Raw genomic sequence first — 22,132 nt, forward strand, 5'->3', positions numbered from 1 at the left:
ACTACTGATATATCACCAGAAAACCCTACCTATTCAGATGCCCCAAACACTTTCCCTAACCCCACGATACTCTCTTCCTCTTCTTCCTCCTCATCTTTGTTACCCTCTTCCATACCCTCTCTAAATCATACAATCTCACTCAAACTTGATGAATCCAACTACCTTGTTTGGAGAATGCAAATGCAAAATATCATTATTGCTAATGGGCTTGAGGGATATATTGACAACACCGTACTCTGTCCTCCTCAGTTTGCCGATTCAAACTCCTCCCAAACAAATCCACTGTTCACAACATGGCACAGGTACAACAGGCTTCTCATGAGTTGGCTTTATGCCTCTATCTCTGATTCTATGCTGGGACAGATTGTGAACTTCTCCACTGCATCAGAGATCTGGGTCTCTCTGGAACGCACCTACACCGCTGCTTCTTTTGCTCAGAGCTCGGACGTTCGCACTACATTGCAGTCTCTCAAAAAGGACGGTCTCACAGCCTCTGGTTACATTTAGAAACTGAAGTCTCTCTGCAACACTCTTGCTTCTGTGGGTGAACCCATTTCTCATCAAGATCATTTGGTATATCTACTAAATGGTTTGGGTCTGGAGTATAATGCGTTTGTAACCCCGATTTTAGATCGTCCTGTCAAGCCGATGATTGAGGACGTTCATGCTCTTCTTCTGAGTTATGAAGCTCGGCTGGATCAACAAACGAAAGCCGCCTTTATCAGCTCCCTTCAAGCCAACTTTGCCAACTTACCCTTTCCTAGACAGTGTCCCAAAGCTCCACTTCCACCATCTCAGTCTTCTCCCCGATATCCCAATCCCAACCCCGCTTCCCCTTATTCACCTCGCCCAGCTCATCCTTCATTCCAAAACCCTCATCCACCATATTCTCATCCCCCTCGCTCCTCTGCCCCTTTGATTCCCTCTACCTCTCGTCCACAGTCTAGACCACCCAAATGTCAAATTTGCTTCAAAATGGGTCATACAGCTTCCTCATGTTACCATCGCACTGATCTTCAGTATCAACCGTCTTCACCACCTCCCCATCCGTTTCATGCTTATTTCACTCAACAACTACCGTCATCCAACCCTCCTCTGCTACCTACTCCTTCCTCCTCCAATGTTGTTACTGACCCAGCTTGGTATATGGACTCCGGAGCTTCTCATCACTTCACTCCGGACTTGAATCTCTTGGACTCAGCCACCCCATATCATGGTTCTCATCAAATTACAATGGGCAATGGTAAGTTGGCTTCTATCTCTCATGTGGGCTCTACATTTTTACCATCTTCTACTTTCCCTGTCCTCAAACTTTGTCAGGTTTATCATTCACCTACATTATCTAAAAATCTACTCAGTGTTTCTCAATTATGTCTCGATAATAATGCCTATGTTGAATTTCATCCAACTTATTTCTTTGTCAAACACCAAGAAAACCACGGAATTCTCCTCAAAGGCCTGCTTGACCACGGCATTTATCGGGTCTCGCCCTCTTCACCTGTTTCATCATCTTCCTCACCACACCTGTTGTTGTCATACAAGTCTTCTGTTGATGTCTGGCACTCTCGCTTAGGTCATCCGTCTCAAGATGTTTTTTCTCTTGTTTCCTCTATTTGTAATTTTTCTTTTCCAAAAAGAGATAGCCTAACCTTTTGTACTGCTTGTCAATTAGGCAAATCTCATAGACTTGTTTTTCCTAATTCTATATCCCAGGCTTCCAAGCCTTTTGAATTAATACATTCTGATATTTGGGGTCCGGCCCCTGTCACAGCTATCACTGGTGTTAAATATTTTCTTTTGTTTATTGATGACTTTACTCGTTTTCATTAGTTCTATTTTCTTACCACCAAAGATGAAGCTTTCCAAACTTTTGTCAATTTTAAAATTTTGGTCTCTACTCAATTTCAACGCAACATTCAAGTTGTTCGCACTGATTGGGGTGGTGAATTCTGCACTCTGTCCACATTTTTCACGCAACATGGCATTCGTCATGATCTCTCCTGCCCTCACACTCCCCAACAGAATGGTCGCGTTGAACCCAAAAATCGTCATGTCGTTGAAACTGGTCTCACTCTTTTGGCTCATGCCCATATGCCTCTTCAATTTTGGCCCTACGCTTTCTCTACTGCCATCTACTTAATTAATCGACTACCTACTCGCATTCTTAGCTATTCCAGCCCCTATCAACTACTTTATCACAGGTCTCCAAACTATTCTCTACTTCGGGTGTTTGGCTGCCAATGTTTTCCTTTCCTTCGACCTTACAATACTCACAAACTTGAGTTTCGTTCTTCTCCTTGTACTTTCATAGGTTACAGAAGTAAACACAAGGGTTATCTCTGTCTTCATTCTTCCTCTAGTCGCATTTTTGTTACTCACCATGTTGTTTTCAACGAGTCTTATTTTCCTTTCTCACTCACTCCTGTTATTTCTCCCCCGCCAACCAAACCTCACTCTGTTATTTCTGCCTTACCCTTCTCTGTTCCTCCTCCACTTCCCACCCCACATGTTCCTTCTGTATTCAATCCCTCTCCTTCCCCTAGTCATATTCCTTCTCCGGTACATATCTCTCCTTCCACTTCTCCTTCTCGGCTTCCCTCTTCCCCTAGTCTCTCTACACCATCCACCCCTCATACCGCTCCTTCTAGTTCTTCCTTTACTTCATCCCCTCCCACCAATCCTTTGATGGTTGATTTGCACGGTCCACATGAACCTACCACTGCCCATTTTAATTTGCATCCCATGATTACTAGAGCTAAATTGGGCATTCACAAGCCCCGTTTCTTTTATAGTGTGGCTGCAGGTACTCCGGTTGAACCATCCAATTTTAAAGAAGCTAGTGTCGATCCCCAATGGACCGCTGCCATGAATATCGAGATCACTGCCTTGTCCAAGCAACAAACTTGGGTTCTTGTTCCACCTCCTTCTAATTGTAAGGTGATTGGTTGCAAATGGGTCTACCGTATTAAACTTACTGCCGATGGTACCGTTGAACGCTACAAGGCTTGTCTTGTTGCTAAGGGCTTTCACCAAAATCCAGGTCTGGATTATCATGAGACTTTCAGCCCCGTCATTAAACCCAACTCTATTCGTTTGGTTCTCTCTTTGGCCATCTCCTATGACTGGGTTATCAAGCAACTTGACATCCAAAATGCCTTCCTTCATGGGGATCTCACTGAAACTGTTTACATGACTCAACCCAAGGGATTTGTTGATCAATCTCATCCCCATCATGTGTGTAAGTTAATAAAATCTCTTTATGGTTTAAAGCAATCACCTCGGGCTTGGTTTCTTAAGTTAAGTACTGCTCTTCTGGATTGGGGTTTTGTTGGTTCCAAAGCGGATACTTCTCTCTTCATATATCAGTCTTCTACTGCTATTATTATTTTACTTATATATGTTGATGATATCATCGTCACCGGGTCTTTATCTTCATCAACTGATTCTCTGCTCACCTATCTCAACACTAAGTTTGTCATGAAAGATCTCGGACCTCTGCACTTCTTTCTTGGTATCCAAGTTCATCGGTCATCCTCTGGTCTTCATTTGTCACAAACCAAATATATCAGAGATTTGCTTACCAAGACTGCTCTCCTGGACTCAAAACCGGTATCCACACCAATATCTCTTACACCATTGTCACTTTATGATGGGGATCCCCTCGAGGATGTCACTACATACCGAAGCCTCATTGGAGCTTTACAATATTGCACCCTTACTCGGCCAGACATTGCTTTTACACTGAACAAACTTTGTCAATTTCTTCATTCACCCACAATGATTCACCATCAGGCTGCTAAGTGTGTTCTTCGCTACCTCAAAGGCACTACCAATCTCTATATTCTTCTCCAACCCGATCCCAATCTTGGTCTCCATTGCTTTACTGATGCCGACTAGGCTGCCTGTCCTGATGATCGTTGCAGCACTAGTCCCTATTGTGTTTTCTTAGGTCTCAATCTTATCTCATGGCCATCCTTCAAGCAAAAAGTGGTCTCTCGTTCCAGCACTGAATCTGAATATCGAGCCAGGCGAATGGAGCCTCTGAAGTATCCTGGCTTCTTTCTCTCCTTAGGGAACTTGGTTTTTCTCTCACTGCTCCTCCAACGCTTCACTGTGACAACATGAGCACCATTCACTTGGCTTCGAACCCGATCCTTCACGCTCGCACTAACACATGTTGAGATTGACTATCACTTTGTTCGGGAATGAGTGAATCGCAGCACTCTCTCTCTCTTTATCATTCACTCCTTCAACGGACCAAGTTGTTGATTGTTTAACTAAGCCTCTTGTGGCATCTCGTTTTCAAGAGTTAAGGAACAAACTCACGGTGCTTCCTAGCCCCATGAGTTTGAGGGGGGCTGTTAAACAGTAATTAATTAAGTGCTATAATAGTCTATCTTTTTTCCTTATTTTGTGCTGATTGGTCACCTCTTCATTGGAAAGGTGCCCTACTATAGTATGGCTATATAGCCTTTGTACTGTGTACTATTTTACTTAAGGAAAAGTAATACAGATTTTACTTTCCTTCTGTCAGTATGTAATATATCTGTGATGAGGAAAGAAAGAATACGAATTAATGTGTTTCTTGATAACCATTACTTATTTATTAAAAAACTGATTATTAAATCAATTTTGAGTATTTATAATTTGGTATCTTATCAAATTATAAATACAATTTATCATATTTAAACATTATTTCCATGACATTTTAATATCATAGGATTCTTATAACATAATTTTTCACTTTATTTTGTAAAAAACTTTTTAATAACATCATAAATTAATACCCATAATAGGATTTTAATCCAACACTACTTTTTTTTTAAGACATTATTACTTATTAGACATCTAAATGATCAGCCTATTTATACATCCACAAGATCGCATCCTCTTCTCCTCAATTCTCTGTTCTTCTCTCTTCTCTTATCCACCATGTATAACTGGAATGGAAGACCAAAACTCTTGTTTATCTCCATACCCATTTCAGCTCTTCTACTCTTAACCCTCCTATTTAATCCGAAATACCACTTAAGGGATACACTTAGAAGTCCAACTAAACACATCCAATATCTCCATTTCCACAAACACTACCAAGTAGCTCACTCAGCATGCCAGGGGACTCTATACCCAAAACTGTGCGTTTCGACCGTTGCTTCCTTCCCAGATCTCATCTCCAAATCTCTCCCTCAGATAATCTCCTTCACCGTTAACCACACCATGAACGAGGTCCGTGCCTCCTCCGCCAACTGCACCTTCATTGGGAAGCGGCTCAGAGGAGTCAGCCCCATTCAGAAACGGGCCCTCGACGACTGTATCGAGCTCTTAGACGACACCGTTTCGGAGCTCGGAACCGCACTCTCTGATCTTTCCTCGAAAAAATCAGCATCGAGCCACTACCATGACCTCCAGACCTTACTGAGCGGTGCATTGACTAACCAGGCCACGTGTCTCGATGGGTTTGACTTTAGCAAAGAGTCCAACTATGTGAGGAACTACATTCAGAATAGGATTTCTACTATCTCAAACCATGTGAGCAATATCTTGGCCATGCTCAAGAAGATTCCGGGTAAACGTGGCCATTCTACTACTAAAACGACGTCGTTTGAGGAGGATGAGGTTTTCCCGGAATACGGCCACCTGAGAAACGGGTTCCCCACGTGGGTTTCTTCCGAGGATCAGACACTGCTAGTGGCGCCAGTAAACGAGAGTAAAATTGACCTCGTCGTTGCTAAAGATGGTACCGGAAATTTCACAACCGTTAGCGAGGCGGTGGCGGCAGCACCCAACTCCAGCGTCACTAGGTGAGTTTCTTTTGCCATTATTAACTTCAATTGACAGTACACGTCGGTAGGTGTAGGTGTAGCGTAGGTCCCATTTTTCCATTTCTTTTAATGTATGTTTGCTAACATTATTTCTTATACTATATAGGTCATCATTATAAGTATCTAAATTTTGATTATTGATATATATCACTGACATTTTGTGTGTGTATATATAGGTTTGTCATATACATAAAAGCAGGGGCTTATTTTGAGAATGTAGAGGTGGTGAAGAAGAAGACCAATTTGATGTTCTTGGGAGACGGGATAGGGAAGACGGTCATCAAAGCCAGTCGAAATCATGTCGATGGCTGGACTACTTTCCGATCGGCCACCGTAGGTCAGTGTTCTCCAAATCCTCCTCTAAATTTTATTAGTATTTTTTTTTTCAAATATATTTTGGACCTTATTTTAATAAATTGCTGGAAAAGTTTTTACTACACTCAACATTGTCCCGTGACCTGTAACTCGGGAAAAAGATGAGTCAGGGGCTGTGCGCGTCTTTTTATTATAACTTCGTTTTGTAGGATCCATTAATCTCCGAAATCTATGTACTTTGTCACAGATTTTATTCTAGTATATTGGATATACTGCAAAATGATGGTACATACATAGAGACAAATATAAATACCCCAAAGCGTACATTTCGTAGATGTGGTATCTTTTTAACTACTAAATATAGGGCGGAGTTATTTAAAATATATATATATATAAGTAGATGAAAAATGTTATAATATGTCGAATGAGTAGGTGATTATACGTTGCACAAAGTTGATTAAAAGAGAAATCGAGATTTATGTGTGGATAGTGGAAACAAAGACAACATAATAATGCTAAGGCTAAATTAGGACTGCTACTCATTTCTACAGTCAGCGTGCATGCTATAAGTGGACCATAAATTATATACAGGGGTCCAAATAGACTCATGCACTAACCATGTTCAATGCGATCTTTTGTCGTTTTATAATTTCTTGGACAGTAAAGTTAAAGGTACTCGTGAACCTTTAGAACTGTGGTACTTTTGAAATTTGTAAATTTTGAATCGTGTTCTTTCTTTCTTTTCCTTTTCTGAGGTCCTAACACTATCATTGACACTTTAGGTTGAGAAAATTGAGTATATCGTCCCACGTGGAAAAAGTACTGAGAAAACTAGGCATTTCCATGAGAGTTTCTAGCTTAGTTAAAATTACAATCTCAGGTAAGAAATAACGAGAGTAGGGTTGTCAATCCCACTAAAAAGCTTACCTTTTGATTATATTTCTTAAATTTTTTGTAAGGCAACTGAGCATTATCTAACATGGTCGAAAGTATTTTGAAAATATAGAGTAAGAAAGTGAGTACATTTATAGTCTTCAAACATGCCTTGATTTTAGACAATGCCACTTCATAATGAGTTTGTATAAAAATTAGAATTATTTAATATATACTTACTCGCCATCGCCAATATTCAAGTCGACATTTGGGAATATAAAATAAGTTGACATACCTATAGCTAGAGGAACAAGAATTTTTAACAAGGCTAAAAGATCTCTATCTCTTTGCTATTATAAAACAAGAGTCAAAAAGTATGTTTTAAAAAAGAAATAAAAAAAATGGTTGGCTCCTAATTGAAAATTTTAAACTGCTTGAAATATTGCTTTGATTTAGCCTATTATTACTTCGTAAAAAGAATATTATTGATTGATGGATAGATAGGGATTCTAGAAATATTGTAATATATATATATGCGTCGGTGCAATATATAAAAGGGGAAGGGCCCCACGTTGCCTTACTTCCGTGTCTAGCGGAGTTTAAGATACTAGAAACGCGTAGGTAAGGTAGGAAGTTGAATTTCTTGGGAAAAAAAATGTCTTGCCTTCTCATTTCTCAGAGAATAAATTTCTTAAATTAATATTTTTATTTTGGATGAAATCTGAAACAAGATCTAGTGTGTAATATATATATATATATATATATATATTATATATCATCTTAAAAAAATCGTAATAAGACTTTAAATTAGTTTGTCACATGATAGGTGGGTCTCAATGTTTAATTTTGTCTCCTTTCCCAGTTTAAATTAGTTGGGGCTTCTAGGGGGAGGTGTGGACTGGTGGTATGCTATAAACTATGCACTTTTGTGCTTACATCTTACTTAGTATAAATATTTGTGTATAGAAATAAACCCATAATATAAGGCGACTCACTCAAGTACCCTAATCCCCAGCATAGGATACCTTTCATGGAAGAATAGTATACTTAATTACATTACTAGAAAATCTATACAAGTACAGAATAATATACCTTTCAAAGATATAAATCTAGTAGAATTTCTAACTAACATTTTCTATGCATGAAAATTATTTAGTCGCGGGATGCTTAAAAATAACCTTTAAATTTTATTATATAAATAAACCTCCCTTGCTCAAGAAATTCTTCTCCAAATTTACCGTATAAATCTTCTTTATTTCATTTTTTATTTAGCTATTTCAATATTGTCCACTGAGTTAACTAGTTGATGTACCATTAAGTTGTATAGTGATGGATTACGTTAAATTTGAAGGGGGATAGGACAAAGTTTATTTCATTTGAAGCAATCTTAAGGTGTACCGTACGTATATAATTAAATTAAGACTGAAAATCAATGTGAAGAAGCAGTGATATTATTGATGTTGCCTTTAAAGTGAGACATTGATATGTTTTTCTATTATTTTTAGCTAACCTGATCTGAGCACTACTGTAGAAACGTACATTTAAAAGTACACTGTCCACATTTGTAGTTCTAATTGATGGACTCTCTCATTGACTTGATTATTGGGTGGGGGGTTTCAATATCTAGCTAGTCACCAATCAGATTTTATATAAATCGAATATATTTTATAATTCCAAAATTCAGATCTTTATTTAATATATATATAACTAATCTAAAGCTCTCCTTTTTTAGTACGTGTGGTGTGAACAACAAAACAGTAGAATACTCAATTCTTCAAGTTCCTTTTTTTTCTTTTGAGAAACAATTCTTCTAACACTTACATATAACATAATATGATTGTTTTACAGCGGTGGTAGGGAACGGGTTCATTGCCAAAGGCATAACCTTCGAAAACTCAGCCGGACCAAGCAAACACCAAGCAGTAGCCCTAAGGAGCGGGTCGGACCTCTCGGCCTTCTATCGGTGCAGCTTCGTGGGCTACCAAGACACTCTCTACGCTCACTCCCTCCGCCAATTCTACCGTGAATGCGATATCTATGGCACCGTAGACTTCGTCTTCGGCAACGCCGCTGTCGTCTTCCAAAACTGCAACCTTTACGCTCGCAAGCCAAACGAAAACCAACGCAACATGTTCACCGCTCAGGGCCGTGAAGACCCCAACCAAAACACAGGCATTTCCATTCTCGACTGCAAACTCGCCGCGGCCGCCGACCTCTTGCCAGTCCGATCGTCTTTCCGGACCTATCTCGGCCGTCCCTGGAAGGAGTATTCCAGGACTGTTATAATGAAGTCGTACATTGATGAGTCAGTGGAGCCCGCCGGGTGGTTGGAGTGGAATGGCACGTTCGCATTGAGTACGTTGTATTATGGGGAGTATATGAATAGGGGACCCGGTTCGAATACGACTGCAAGGGTGACGTGGCCGGGTTTTCGGGTCATTAATAGCTCGGTTGAGGCCAGTAAGTTCACCGTTGATGTTTTTATACAAGGCCCTGAGTGGCTCAACTTTACTAGAGTTCCTTACTTTTCGGGTTTGGGCTGATCATCACCAAGAATGATAGCCCTACTTATTTATAATTATGATAAATTTTTACCTTAGAAATTATCTGAGTAGCCAAATCTCATGCTTTGTAAATCTTAGCAAAGCAAGTTGGGAATGGTCGAAGAATGAAATTAAAGCTATATATTTATATAGAAGTTGAATGAGTAAATAATTTTTGTTTTTAAAGTAAAGTATGGTGTATAATTTTGATGGAATGCCATATATATATTTTAGGACATTTGAGCTTCATGCTTAAAGAAGTCCAGTCACAATATTATTCCACTTATGTTCAAAATTTAAAAATTATGCTTGAAATTTGATTTTAGACCATAATACCTATATCATAATTATTTAATTTTATTCTCATCTAAATATCATTCTCATTCTTTTCTTGTCATTTCTCATGCCAATTCTCTTGACAAGTAACACAAACATTAAAGGATATAGTTTAATTGTGACAGTTAAAATATCGTGATCCGCAGGGAGAAAGATCGAGTAAAAATTTGTGGAATCATACATCGCTTGGGGAAGGTCAAGTGTGATGATTATAAGATTTTGTAAGTATGGGACTACACAGATGAAGATAGTTTAAATTGATTGATGGGTACTACATGTGCCAACAAGATGCATCTTCTTTTCTGTAGCTCATCACTTGAGAACTCCAAAGTAAAGCGTGGTTCACCTGGAGTAGTCTCATGATGGGTAAGCTCATCGGAAGTATTCTCAAGAAGCGTGCGAGTGGGGACAAAGCAAGCTGGAAAGACTCGTTTTAGTTTGTAGGGTCAGTCGTCATTCCAGGAAGCAACGATAGGGATGCAGGACGTTACATTAATGATAACGCAAAGATTTATTATATTTCCCCAAGAAAATATCACCATCTTAACTTGTGAAAATCATGTGCATGTTCCTCATGACCTAATGTAGTTATGAGTATAACTTTAAAGCATAAAAATATATATTTATTTCGAGCAGTTTTGTTCATCTTTTTGTGTTAATTTTTTCTCTCTTTTATTTTCAAATTTGGATTTTGGCTACATTTGAATGTAATGTTTTTTATCAATTGTGTTCAAAGCTAGTTTGATAAAATTCAATAGTCCTCTGTGATATTTTGATTATAGCCAAATTTCAATGTTCATTGTGGCTTACAAATTTTGATTCTTGATTACTCAATGGTATTTCAATATTCATCGAGGCTTTTAACAATTTTGATAGTTCTTTGATGCACTCAATAAGTTTCAATGTTTTTATATGGCCATTGCCATTGATTCTAAAGTTCAAAACTATTTATCGAGTTGTCATCAAAACTCATCGAAAACTATCAAAAACTTATCTCTCCCAATTCTCTACATAGCATTGAAACCTATGAAGGTAGTGGCTCTTCTAGATCTATGCACATTATTAAGGAACCATCGAATATAATTGAAGGCCATCGATGTGTGTCCGACACTTTCAATTCTAACCATTTGAGTTTTATCGAATACGATCGAATCATCAAATTATTTCCCTCCCCAAATTTATAACTAGAGAAAATTAAACCAAACAAAATAATCGATCCTAATAAAAAAAAATTGAGTCTAACACAATAACAATCAAGAAATCTAACATTTTAACTCTACATTAATGGAAACTAACTCAACTTATGAATTTTTAACCAAAAAAACTAGAAGAGAAAAAAAATCAGATATGTAATTTTTGTGCGATAGCGATGTTGTTCGTGAGGTGATCGACATTTGTCAGGGTGCTCAGCACTCAGTTGTTGACGTTCGTGAAGGTGGGGTGGTTCAGGGGTATGCTCGGGTGAGAAAGAAATAGGGAAATGAGGATAGTGGAGGGACTTTTCTAGCTAATGGTATTTTTATCCAATTTTAAATTAAAAACATACTATACCTATATCTAGAAATAAAATATTAAAGAATAGAGATTTCGGAAGGCATTATTGGTACAAAGAAATAAGTGAAATTTGCCCAATTGAATTTTATTACCAATTATTGTATGCATTAACCCCGAGCACATGAATAAAGTGACATAATATGAGTTTGGGTTTACCTATCACCAAGCCCGAGGCCACACACCAAAGAAAATTTCTATAAACAAATGCTTTGGAAAATTTTGAAATTCAAAATAAACTCCACCCTTAATTACGGGTGCACACGGGTCGGATTTTTTAGTTTCGGGTGCATCGGGTTTGGGTTTTGCAGGTTCAGGTGGAGAAAAGTTTTACCGAATCTGGTCTGAATTTTTCGGGTTTTTATTCAAATTCGAGTTTCAAGTTTCGGGTTTGGTCGGGTCGGGTCTGGTTTCAGGTTGGGCTGGGCTAATTGGGCTTTGGGCCGAAAATGGGTTTTAGTACAATTTTTTTTAAATACCATTTTTTTTACACCTTTTTAATTTTTAAAGTTTGGTTCAATTGATTTTTTTACAAATTGGGCATTGGTAAATTTTTTGAAAAAAACATAATCATGAAATATAAGTTTAAAGAAAATTAGAAATTAGAAATTAGAAAAGAAAGTTGATTTTAATGCATTTCAAGAAACAAACTACAAAAGTAATATACTAAAACACTTAAACATAAAGTCCAAAGTCCAATCCCTTACCTATTATCTATTATCTAATGTCCAAAGTCCAAATTATAAACATAAAAATGTCAAAAGTCCCAAAATACAACCATAAACAAACATAAAATCCATAACTAGTTAACTACAACCATTATAAAGTCCATAAATTCCATAACTCTACAACGATAAACATAAAGTCCATGAAAATCCAAAATACAAAGAAAGAGATTAGTAGTATGTATGACAACTTCTTCCTTCCTTTCAAAATTCAAATGTTCAAATAAAAAAAAATTATTAAAGAAAAGAAATCAAAGATAATAAACAGCAACACACTAAGTAAAATAAGGCACGAATAAATTCTTACAAGCAATTCTTTCAATTCGTAGATTGTTGTGCAGTTGATGAGGCTAGAGACTGAACATTGATAGAGGATGAGGCTGGCCCAACACTAGTAGTAGTTACATCATTGGTCATCTCTACAAATATTATTAATATAAAAGATAAATATTAGATTATAAAACATTCACACACACTTAAAATAAATATTTATAAGTTATAAGTTGCAAGTTAGACCATGAAAATCCAAATAAAATGTAATAAATTACCTGACTCAAGATACGTTGATGTTTGAAGCACTTATTCTTCATTCATATAGTCTCGAACAATGATGGGTTGATATGATCTGCTCCACCAGATTTTGAGACAAATTAATTATTCGACCATCATTGGGCTTAGTGAGCTTCTAAAAGGATCTAAATTTTGATCTCCAATAGTAACTGTCTCCTCAGAAGCAATGGTGGTAATCAGTATAGCTAACACATCACGAGCCATGAATGATAAGAACTTGTACTTGCACCCACTACTAGCCCACCATCCCAAAACATTAAAATTCTCACTTTGTCGCTCAGGTTCCTCTTCCAAATATTTATCAACCTCATTTTTTGTCATTCCATCATCTTTCTCCAATCTCTGTGCCACAAACTCATCATGCAAATTACGTCACTTCTTGGCAGTAGGTTGACCACTAACATGCATGACAAACGTGGAGAAACCACTAACAATAGATTGAGACTGTGGCTGAGTCATTGATGTTGATGGATGAAGAATTGAAGTTGTCTCATTATATTGATCAAACATTGCTCGCATTGTCTGCTCTACCCTATTCACCATCTCTTTGCACGTAATCTCATCATAAGTAGCACTAAAGAACCGACTGGGATACTCGAGCTTGTATCTTGTGTCAAAGACCAAGCCAATTACAAGTGCCTCATTACAATCATCAAGCTTTCCCCAATACTTGTCATACTTTAGTTTCATGCTCGTTGCCATTGTCCTCAACAACTCGTTCTCATCATCGTCAACTGCTAAGTCATACAATTCTTGTTGCATATTGCAGATCTTAATGAAGTACTTATTAGCAGTAACATAAGTAGACCCACTAAAATTTAATGTTATTTTGTAAAAAGTCTTCAAAAACCTCACAAACACTAAAGCATTATGCCAATCAACATCTTTAACGACCCAAAATTGCTAATAAGGCTTAGTGCCTTAATTAGAGTGTCGGGAGGGCATAATTGGATATATGTATGTTTAGTTGGTTAAATGCGTGACTATGTGGCATGCATGACTAAAATGATTATATGGATATGTGATATGCATATTTAGGAGTATTAGATATGCATGTGGGCCCTTTATAGCTTATAAGGGCATATTTGTAATTTTGGCATGTTGAGGGCATAAATGTGATTTATGTAATAAATGGTTGAGACCACATTATTATGTGGATATTTGCAGTATATGGATCGAGACGGTCCTGGTGAGCAGATTAGCAAAATAGTCATAGTGGGGTTTAAATACCCAGCTCGAGGGAGCCTGTGGGTATTTTTGGGAATTTAGAGAATATTTTGGGATTTAATGAGTAACAAATAAATATTTAGTAATTATTTGGACTTGACGAGATTAATTGATAAATGTTAGGAGCACTTGAAGAATTAGCGGGAACCGGAGAAAAGACTATTTTACCCCTAGAACAAACTAAAGGGCTAAGTAATCCAAGGGGGCGGGGGGTAGTTTGGTCATTTTGAGCTAAAAGATTAACTCAGTGGGGGAAACTCTAGATTTAGCCAAAATCCACCCCCCAAGAGTTTTGAAAACTCAGCCTTCTCTCTCATTCTCCCTCATACACGATTTCCCTACCTCTCTCTTGTCCTTGAAGAAGTCTTGAGAAACTAAGCATTGAACCATGGAATTCAGCTTGGGAAACTTGGGAATTTAAGCTCAAGGATTGAAGCTGAGGAATTAGGCAGCAATCTGAGGTAAGAAAATCATGTTAGTTTCTCTAAAATTCTGTTGAACCATGTTAAGGGTTGAGTTTGCATGAGACTTAGTTTTGTTAGCTGGTTTTGGTTGAATTTGAGTGTTTAATAAGAGTAAGAATTGATTATGAGCTAGATGTTATGTTTGGACCAAAAGGTTGGGAATCTTAGGCTTAAATCCGGGTTTGGTTGTTAGTTTGGGGTGAGACTTTAAGGTTAGACTCATGGAGAAATGTTGAAAGGAGTTGGTTTTTCTGGGTTTGGGGGCTCGGGTCGCGGCCCGCATGAGTTTTGGAGGTTAGGAGCCTTTGTTCACTAGGAGTGCACCGCAGCTTAGGGGAGTGCAGGTCACGACCCATGTCCCCCACCAGGGAGGATTGAGCCTCTGTCCAAGGGGCGGGTCACGGCCCTCAAGGGCAAGTTGCGACCCTAAATGAGGAATTAAGGGAAAATGAAGTTTAAGGCTTAGGGAGGCTCGGGGATTCAAACCTAAGCGCTCGGGATGAATTCTACTACCCAGTGTAGTAGAATTCATGGTCCCAGTGATTAATATTTATTCCCTGAGTATTTATTTGGATTAGAAATTGATGGTTACCCATTGACACTGTGACTAGGTCTATCGCCAAGGCTCAGGACTGAGGACCGTGCTCATAACCGTTTTGTATTCTTCGCTCGGGATTCTAGGTAAGAAAACTGCACCCTTTTGTGGTTGTGAACAGGACTGAGGTTCCCAATAATTGAATACATGTAATGTGTGATTGTACAATTGATATGATATATGAGAATGAAAGGCCTAAGGGTGTCAGGGATGATGATAAGCGTACTGAACGCAACTTGGCCTAAGCGACCCGGGGTCAGCTAGATAAATAGAGGGTTCGGCCTAAGCGTGCCAACCCTGAGAATTTATGTAATTGACTATAATATGTATTTGAGATGAAGTGTTTACCACTATTTAGTTTTATATTTGAATTTTGTTAAGTGTTTGAACTGGTTGGGTTAAGATCGATTGAATATTACTATTGTTATATGTGCTTGATGTTTTGGTTTTCTTGCTGGGCCTTGGCTCACGGGTGCTACGTGGTGCAGGTAAAAGCAAAGGAAAGTTGGACCAACCATCAGTTGGAGAGCTCTGGGGGCGAGGTGTACATTGCTCGCTGTTCGTCTGCCACGGCCGAGGAAAAATACAAGGACAGAGCCTCAAATTTTGTATTTTTCAATTAGAGTGGTTTTTGGTTGTATTAAACGTTTGAGGGTTGTAAATTATAACTTATACCCCATTTTTGAGATCCCATGTATCAAACATCCGTTTTAATGAAAATTAACCGTTTTTAAACAAAAAAAAAACTTTTTAACCCTACCCTGATGATTAACCTTAAGATCACATTTTTGTTCAAATGACTTGATTAGCAAGTCTTGCACTATTTCAAATACACAGTGTAACAGTTTTGGTTATCTAGGGCATTACAAAATCAGTGGGGGGTCCCTCCTTTGTCTTTCCATATTTGTCAAGCTCATCAAAATATTTCATATAATTACCATATGATTCCATCCTCTCAAATGCCTTCTGAAATTTCATTGTACAATTGAGCATTAGATATGTGGAGTTCCACCTTGTTGAGACAAACATAGAAGCCCATTACATTCAATCATTTCCTTCGTCACACGCTCCTTAAAATATTTTAGCCTAGAGGGAGAAGACCTAACAAACCTCACAACATTTCTAAAAATTGCAATTGACCCAAGTTTTTCCTTCAACCCTTCAGTAACAATTAGGTTCACTATATGAACGCAACACCTCATATGTAAAAACTTTCCATCCAAAATTAGTCCTTTCTCTTTCTCTTTGAACTTTCTCTTCAAGAATCTATTGGCAACATCATTAGAGGAAGCATTGTCCACCGTAACGGTAAGCAACTTAGAGATGTCCCATTCTAAAAGACATAGCTCGATCTATTTGCCAATGGTTTCCCCTTTATGATCTACCACTACGCAAAAATTGATAATTCTTTTCTGATACTCCCAAGCATTATCAACCCAATGAGCAGTGATGACCATGTAATTCAAATTTTGAATGGAAGTCCAAGTATCGGTAGTAATCGATATCCTTTCACGGCTCAAAATATTTTTCAATGTCACCTTCTCCTCCTTATATAACTTCAATATATCCCTAGCAACAGTCATTCAAGAAGGGATCTCAAACCTAGGTTGGAGTGTTTTGACAAATCTTTTGAACCCTTCACTTTCAACGTGTCTAAATGAAAACTCATCCAACAAAATATATTGTGTGAGGGCTACCCTACAAACTTCTTTGTTATAAGCTACTGCTACTAAGCTTGTTTCCCCCTCTTTCCTTCCTTTTACAGGCTCAAAGCTTAAAGTCTTTTATTTATGCTCATCAATATTAAACATACTTAGCTTGCAAACTTTCTTAAAATGGTTCCACAAATGACTAGTCTCATGTTTTCTAGTGTCACACAAGAAGTCAGACCCATAATAATTACATATACACTTGGCAGGGAGGAGGCTCTTCGTTAGGATCTGACGAGGGGGGAGGAGGATATTCCTTAGTAAAATGATCCCAAACAGATGAACATTTTCCCGTTGTTTTTCCAGGAGGGATGGGAGGTTTACCCCTCTTTCTAGCCCTAGTTTTCTACCCTTATCAGTTGGAGGGGTTTTTCAGTCCGAGTGAGAGGTGGTTGATCATCTATCAGAGGAGGAGTTTCATCTTCCTCATCAATATCCATTACCTAGTACACCATATTTAAGAAAAAACTAACCAATAGAGCAACACACAACAAGCCTAATAACCACTACAATAAGTCAACACACAAGCCTATAATCCACTACAACAGGGCAGCATACAAGGCTAATATCCACTACAACATGGCAACACACAACAAGCCTAATATCCACTACAACAGGGCATCACACATTCACACAACCCTATATATTATAATCAAATATAACAAAGATAATAATTTTACCTTAATCTTCAAAGTAGAAGCAATGACTTAAAACTAGCCCGCTTTTGCTCCAATATGTAAGTCCATAAAAATGAGTAATTGTCATTAAAATTTCAGCATATGAGATTGAGTTATGACCATAAATTTTAGCATTAAACATATATTATGCACAAACTTTGCAAATCAATGAAAGTTTCCTTCATAAAAAAAAAATTAAAGATCATGGTTTATTAAAAAGAAAAAAGAACCTTAAATATATTCAAGACTAATGAAATCACAACTTGGTTTTGTAAAATGAAATATTTAATCACATAGTCATAGATACACAAAACAATGAACATATACACATTATATATTTCATAGATTAGATATTAAAAATAATAACACAATCATATTATATACTATATAGATTCGATATATAATCTGATAATCATATTATACAATACATAGATTAGATATATAATATGATAATCATAGAGTCATAGACTAACACATTGAGCCTATAGATAGAGTATATCATTGTATAATATATTGAGAAAAGAGTGAAAGAATAAAAATCAAAATAAACAGAAACAAGGTGTGCTCACCGTGAGAGGGTTGGCTGGCTGGTGGTTGCGCCTGCGAGGGTCGTGCGCTGGTGGTGGCGGTGTGGTCTGGTGGTCGTGGAGTGGTCCTCGTTGGGTCGACGTGCTCTCTAAGTGTGAGCCAAAAGAGAGAAAGAAAGTGATGGTGGTAGGTGGTGGCTGCGCCTGCAGGGGTCTGAGTCTGGGGCGATGAGAAGGGGTGGTTGTGGTGGTGGGTCATGCCCGTGCGTGAGAGAGAAGGTGACTGGGGTGGTGGTGGTGAAGTCGTGAGGGAGGGAGGGAGGGTTTGTGGTGTGTAGTGGAGGTTTTCCATGCGTGAGAGAGAAAGAAAGGGTTAAGTTTATTAGGGTTTCAATTTTTTTAAAATGCACTCGGTCGCGTTTGGGTTACACCCGAACCCGTGTATGTTAAATTTTAGAATCTGAACCCGACCCGACACTTGTCGGGTTCAGATCGGATTAGGCCCAAAATGAACGGGTTTTAAAAAAAACAGGTTCTCGGGGTTTAGGTCGAGCGGGTTATTCTAGTTTTCAGGTTTTGTGTGCCAAATGTTCACCCCTAGGCCACACCACACTGAGATTGAGAGGCACCCAACTTAGGATAGAGACTATAGTGGCAAAAGTTGTGCTTAGTCCGAATACATAGACCCAAGTATAGTTTAACTCATTACCAATCAATCAAAGTGGCACAAGTACAACAAAGGCCCAAAACTTGATTGTTAGTCAAGTATTGGGTTAAGACCTTGGGCCACAACCAAATTTCATCAAATAACCCAACAATAGACTTGACTTAGCATAGGGCATGGCCTAAACTTTTGTGCCAATTATGCAACATAGTTAAGGAACTTGGACCATACATGGACCAGATTCACTCAAGCCTGCTTGGACCAAGTCAAACAAGCTGAAGAGTAGAGCAATCCTCAGCCAAACCCTGGAAAAGCGGTATTCCCTAGGAATGGGAAAGAATACTACTTTGTGAATCACCTGGGTGGAGGCTATTAGGGAACGATACTCTCAAAAGGCCTATAAAATACCCAACCTCATGCCACAATGCATAATCATTGATCAATCAACTCCCACATGTTATCATATTGCTCTCTCTCATATACTTTATGTTGGGTTTTATGCCCTTATAAAACCATGTTGGACATGTAATGTGGTTTTATATTGTCAATAGAAGTAGCAGAAATCATTTAGTTTGGCAACTGTGTTGCTTGCTTGTTTTATTACATGATTATTGAAATAATACAAAGTTTATAAAATCATGAACATATGGATAGTTACAATTATAGTGACTAGGTCATAGTGGAATATAGTTGTAATTATATGTTCAAAAGAACGAGTCCTAAGATTAGATCAGTGCATTGAATTTTCACTGATTAAGCAATCTACGATATGATCTACTTACACATTCGGGGTGTGGTGTCTTGTCCAAGGCATTGACCAAGTAGATAAGATCGGATGTATTTAGTTACATCGGATTAGGACCGATATTGATTATTGATTGATAAATAAGTATCGTTGTTATCGAATTTAATCAATGTCACAACGTTGACCATAGGTTAAGTCGATCTTAATTCTGAGTAATAATATTATGATAATTATATTATTTAAATCGTTTGACTTGTTCATTACCAGCTTACCCTACAGTCTAGCCCATACTTACATCTTGGAGATTTAGTAGTGTAAATGAGTGGGAGTATTATTCATAGATATGAAATATATAACTTCTGTATGAGAAGTGAAAAGATGATTTCCTTAATTGTTTTGTTCAAAATGTTAAATGATTGAGATCTCATTTCTGTGATAAAGTTCACGGAAATATCATTTATAAGGAACTTAGTGGGAGTTAAGGATAAAATACTGATGAGGGGTAAAATGGTAATTTGCACTAATCTCGTTAGTAAGTCATCGATAGAGGATTGATTGACCGTAATGGTTATAACAATGGATAACGTATTTATGGTTTGGAATATATGTTCTATGAATTCAAGAGTTCAATTCCGAGTCTATAGTGGAGTCGCGAGGAATTAATAAGGTAGTGAAATTATTCACAAATAAATTCACGGTAACTTATTGGAGCTTGATTTCATGGATCCATGGTCTCCGCATCACCTTTGAGTAAATCATCTAGAATGTCTTAATTAATTGATTAAATTATCAATTATGATTTTTAAAGTTGACTATGTCAATTTTGGAAAAATTTACAGAGATATAAGATCTAGAGAATAAAATATAATATTTGGGTAAATTTATTAATATTGACAAATTTGTGTCAATATAAATAAATAATATTAAATCAAGTTTCAAATTATAATTAGTTAATTTGAATAAGGATTTAATTAATTAATTAAGAAAAATAAATAAATAAAATATTTTGAATTTAAGCCTAATTGAGATTTAAATTCAAAACAAAGAGATTGAGCCCAAGTCCATTTATGGCAGCCCAATGTTTTTATTTTTTGTTTATTAATTTTAATTTTAATTTAAATAAAGCTCATTAAGTTGTCTATATAAAGAATATGATATCTAGGGTTTCATGAGAAAATCAGTCTCAATTGATTCATTGGGTAAATGAAAACCTAGACAGTCTAACCTTTCTTGGCCACTCTCTCTTCTTCTTCTCTTTTAGATCTCTATCTCATGTGTTGAGAACCAGCCCACACTAGTTCTAGGTTGATCAAAGGCTCGGTGAGGAAGACTATGTTGCTGATCTAGTTCAATCGCTTGATAATACTCTACTACAGAAAGAAATCAAGGGTTAAAGAGATTGAAAGAATGATTTGTTCTAGTTGCAATATGTATTTCTTACACTTTAAGCATAGTTTCTCTCAATACTTATATCTCATTCTCCTAAACTAGCTTCATGCCACCACTTTACGATGGAGATAGATGGTACCTTGGTTAATTCTTCTTAATTTCTTTGTTATCTTGAATTACTTATTGACTTGACCATTCGAGTCCTTTCGGTTGGCACATCCTTGTGTCCCAAGGCTTTTACAATCATCTTTCTTTTTTCTATAGGTTGTTAGTGCCTACCATAAGATTTATCTTCAATTATAGATTTCAACCTCTACAAAGACTTAGCAATCCTCCAACCATACTAAAGGTTCATTGGCACCTACACGAATCGAGGCTTCATATCTTTCTAATTTTTTAATAATAGGATGAACCGAGGCCAAAGTCACCTCGATATCTAAATGTGGGTTCAATCAAATCTTGCAATATCTAATGATGGTATTGGGATCCTAACACACTGCCTATGTGGAGATATGTTGCCTAACACACTCAATTATTGTCATGCTCCAATCCTAGTAGTCATGTTGTATTTAATGCCTCTTATACCAAATGCGATCAACGATTGAGAATAAACTGATTAGTCCAAAACAATCCAACGATCAACAAAGATCTAAGATTTTATCTATGTAAAGGTCTTCACTAACCCCATTGAAAAAATAACACTTGAGGTGTATTCTTTCTCCCTCTCTCTAATTTTTCTTTCACATATTGTTCCTTTTCTCTTTAAACACAAAAGAATAACTTAATAATCAAATTACCTTTGCATGTACCACACCAATTATATGACCACAATCTCGTGGTATCAATCACAACACATATATAAATATATATTACATTTATGTTATCAATAAGCTAAAATTATAAATATGCCCATAATAATCAAATTGGGCTCACATGCATATTTAATATACATAAACATGTATTTCTAATCACATGATCATTTAATTCACATATTAATATAATTAAATCAATTATTGTCCTCCCGACACGCTAATTAAGACTCTAAGCCTTATTAGCAAATTTGGGATGCTACATCCTATTTGTGCTTTTATGACTTTTGACTTATCGAGTAAGGTTCAATATTCCAATGACCATATTCCTGATATCTTGGAGTCATAGAACTACAAGTGGCTATGAACATACTTCACATATATGAAATTTGCTGCTTACTTAAATGAAAGCATATTAGTTGTTCATTTTAGTGTTGTTTCGGGGCTTGAACATAGAGCACTCAATTTTTGTTAAATAATAAATTTCATTCTGTAATTAAATTTATAGAATAATGTTCATTAGAAGATCAATGGAAATAATTGATAAAGACATAATTAGAGAGGTTAACGGACATTAAGACCTAGCACTAA

General features: G+C 37.2%; 1 protein-coding gene across 1 annotated transcript; it reads left to right on the forward strand.

Moving 5' to 3' along the window:
• Nucleotides 1-4,886: 4,886 nt before the first annotated feature.
• LOC133795602 (pectinesterase-like) lies at nucleotides 4,887-9,797 on the forward strand. Its single transcript, XM_062233058.1, has 3 exons — nucleotides 4,887-5,801; nucleotides 5,999-6,159; nucleotides 8,859-9,797. Exons 1-3 carry the CDS (start codon nucleotides 4,933-4,935, stop codon nucleotides 9,551-9,553), a joined length of 1,725 nt encoding a protein of 574 aa, XP_062089042.1. The 5' UTR covers nucleotides 4,887-4,932; the 3' UTR covers nucleotides 9,554-9,797.
• The last annotated feature ends 12,335 nt before the right edge of the window (nucleotides 9,798-22,132 follow it).

The sequence above is a fragment of the Humulus lupulus genome, chromosome 1 (genome assembly GCF_963169125.1).
Source record: "Humulus lupulus chromosome 1, drHumLupu1.1, whole genome shotgun sequence".
NCBI lineage: Eukaryota > Viridiplantae > Streptophyta > Magnoliopsida > Rosales > Cannabaceae > Humulus > Humulus lupulus.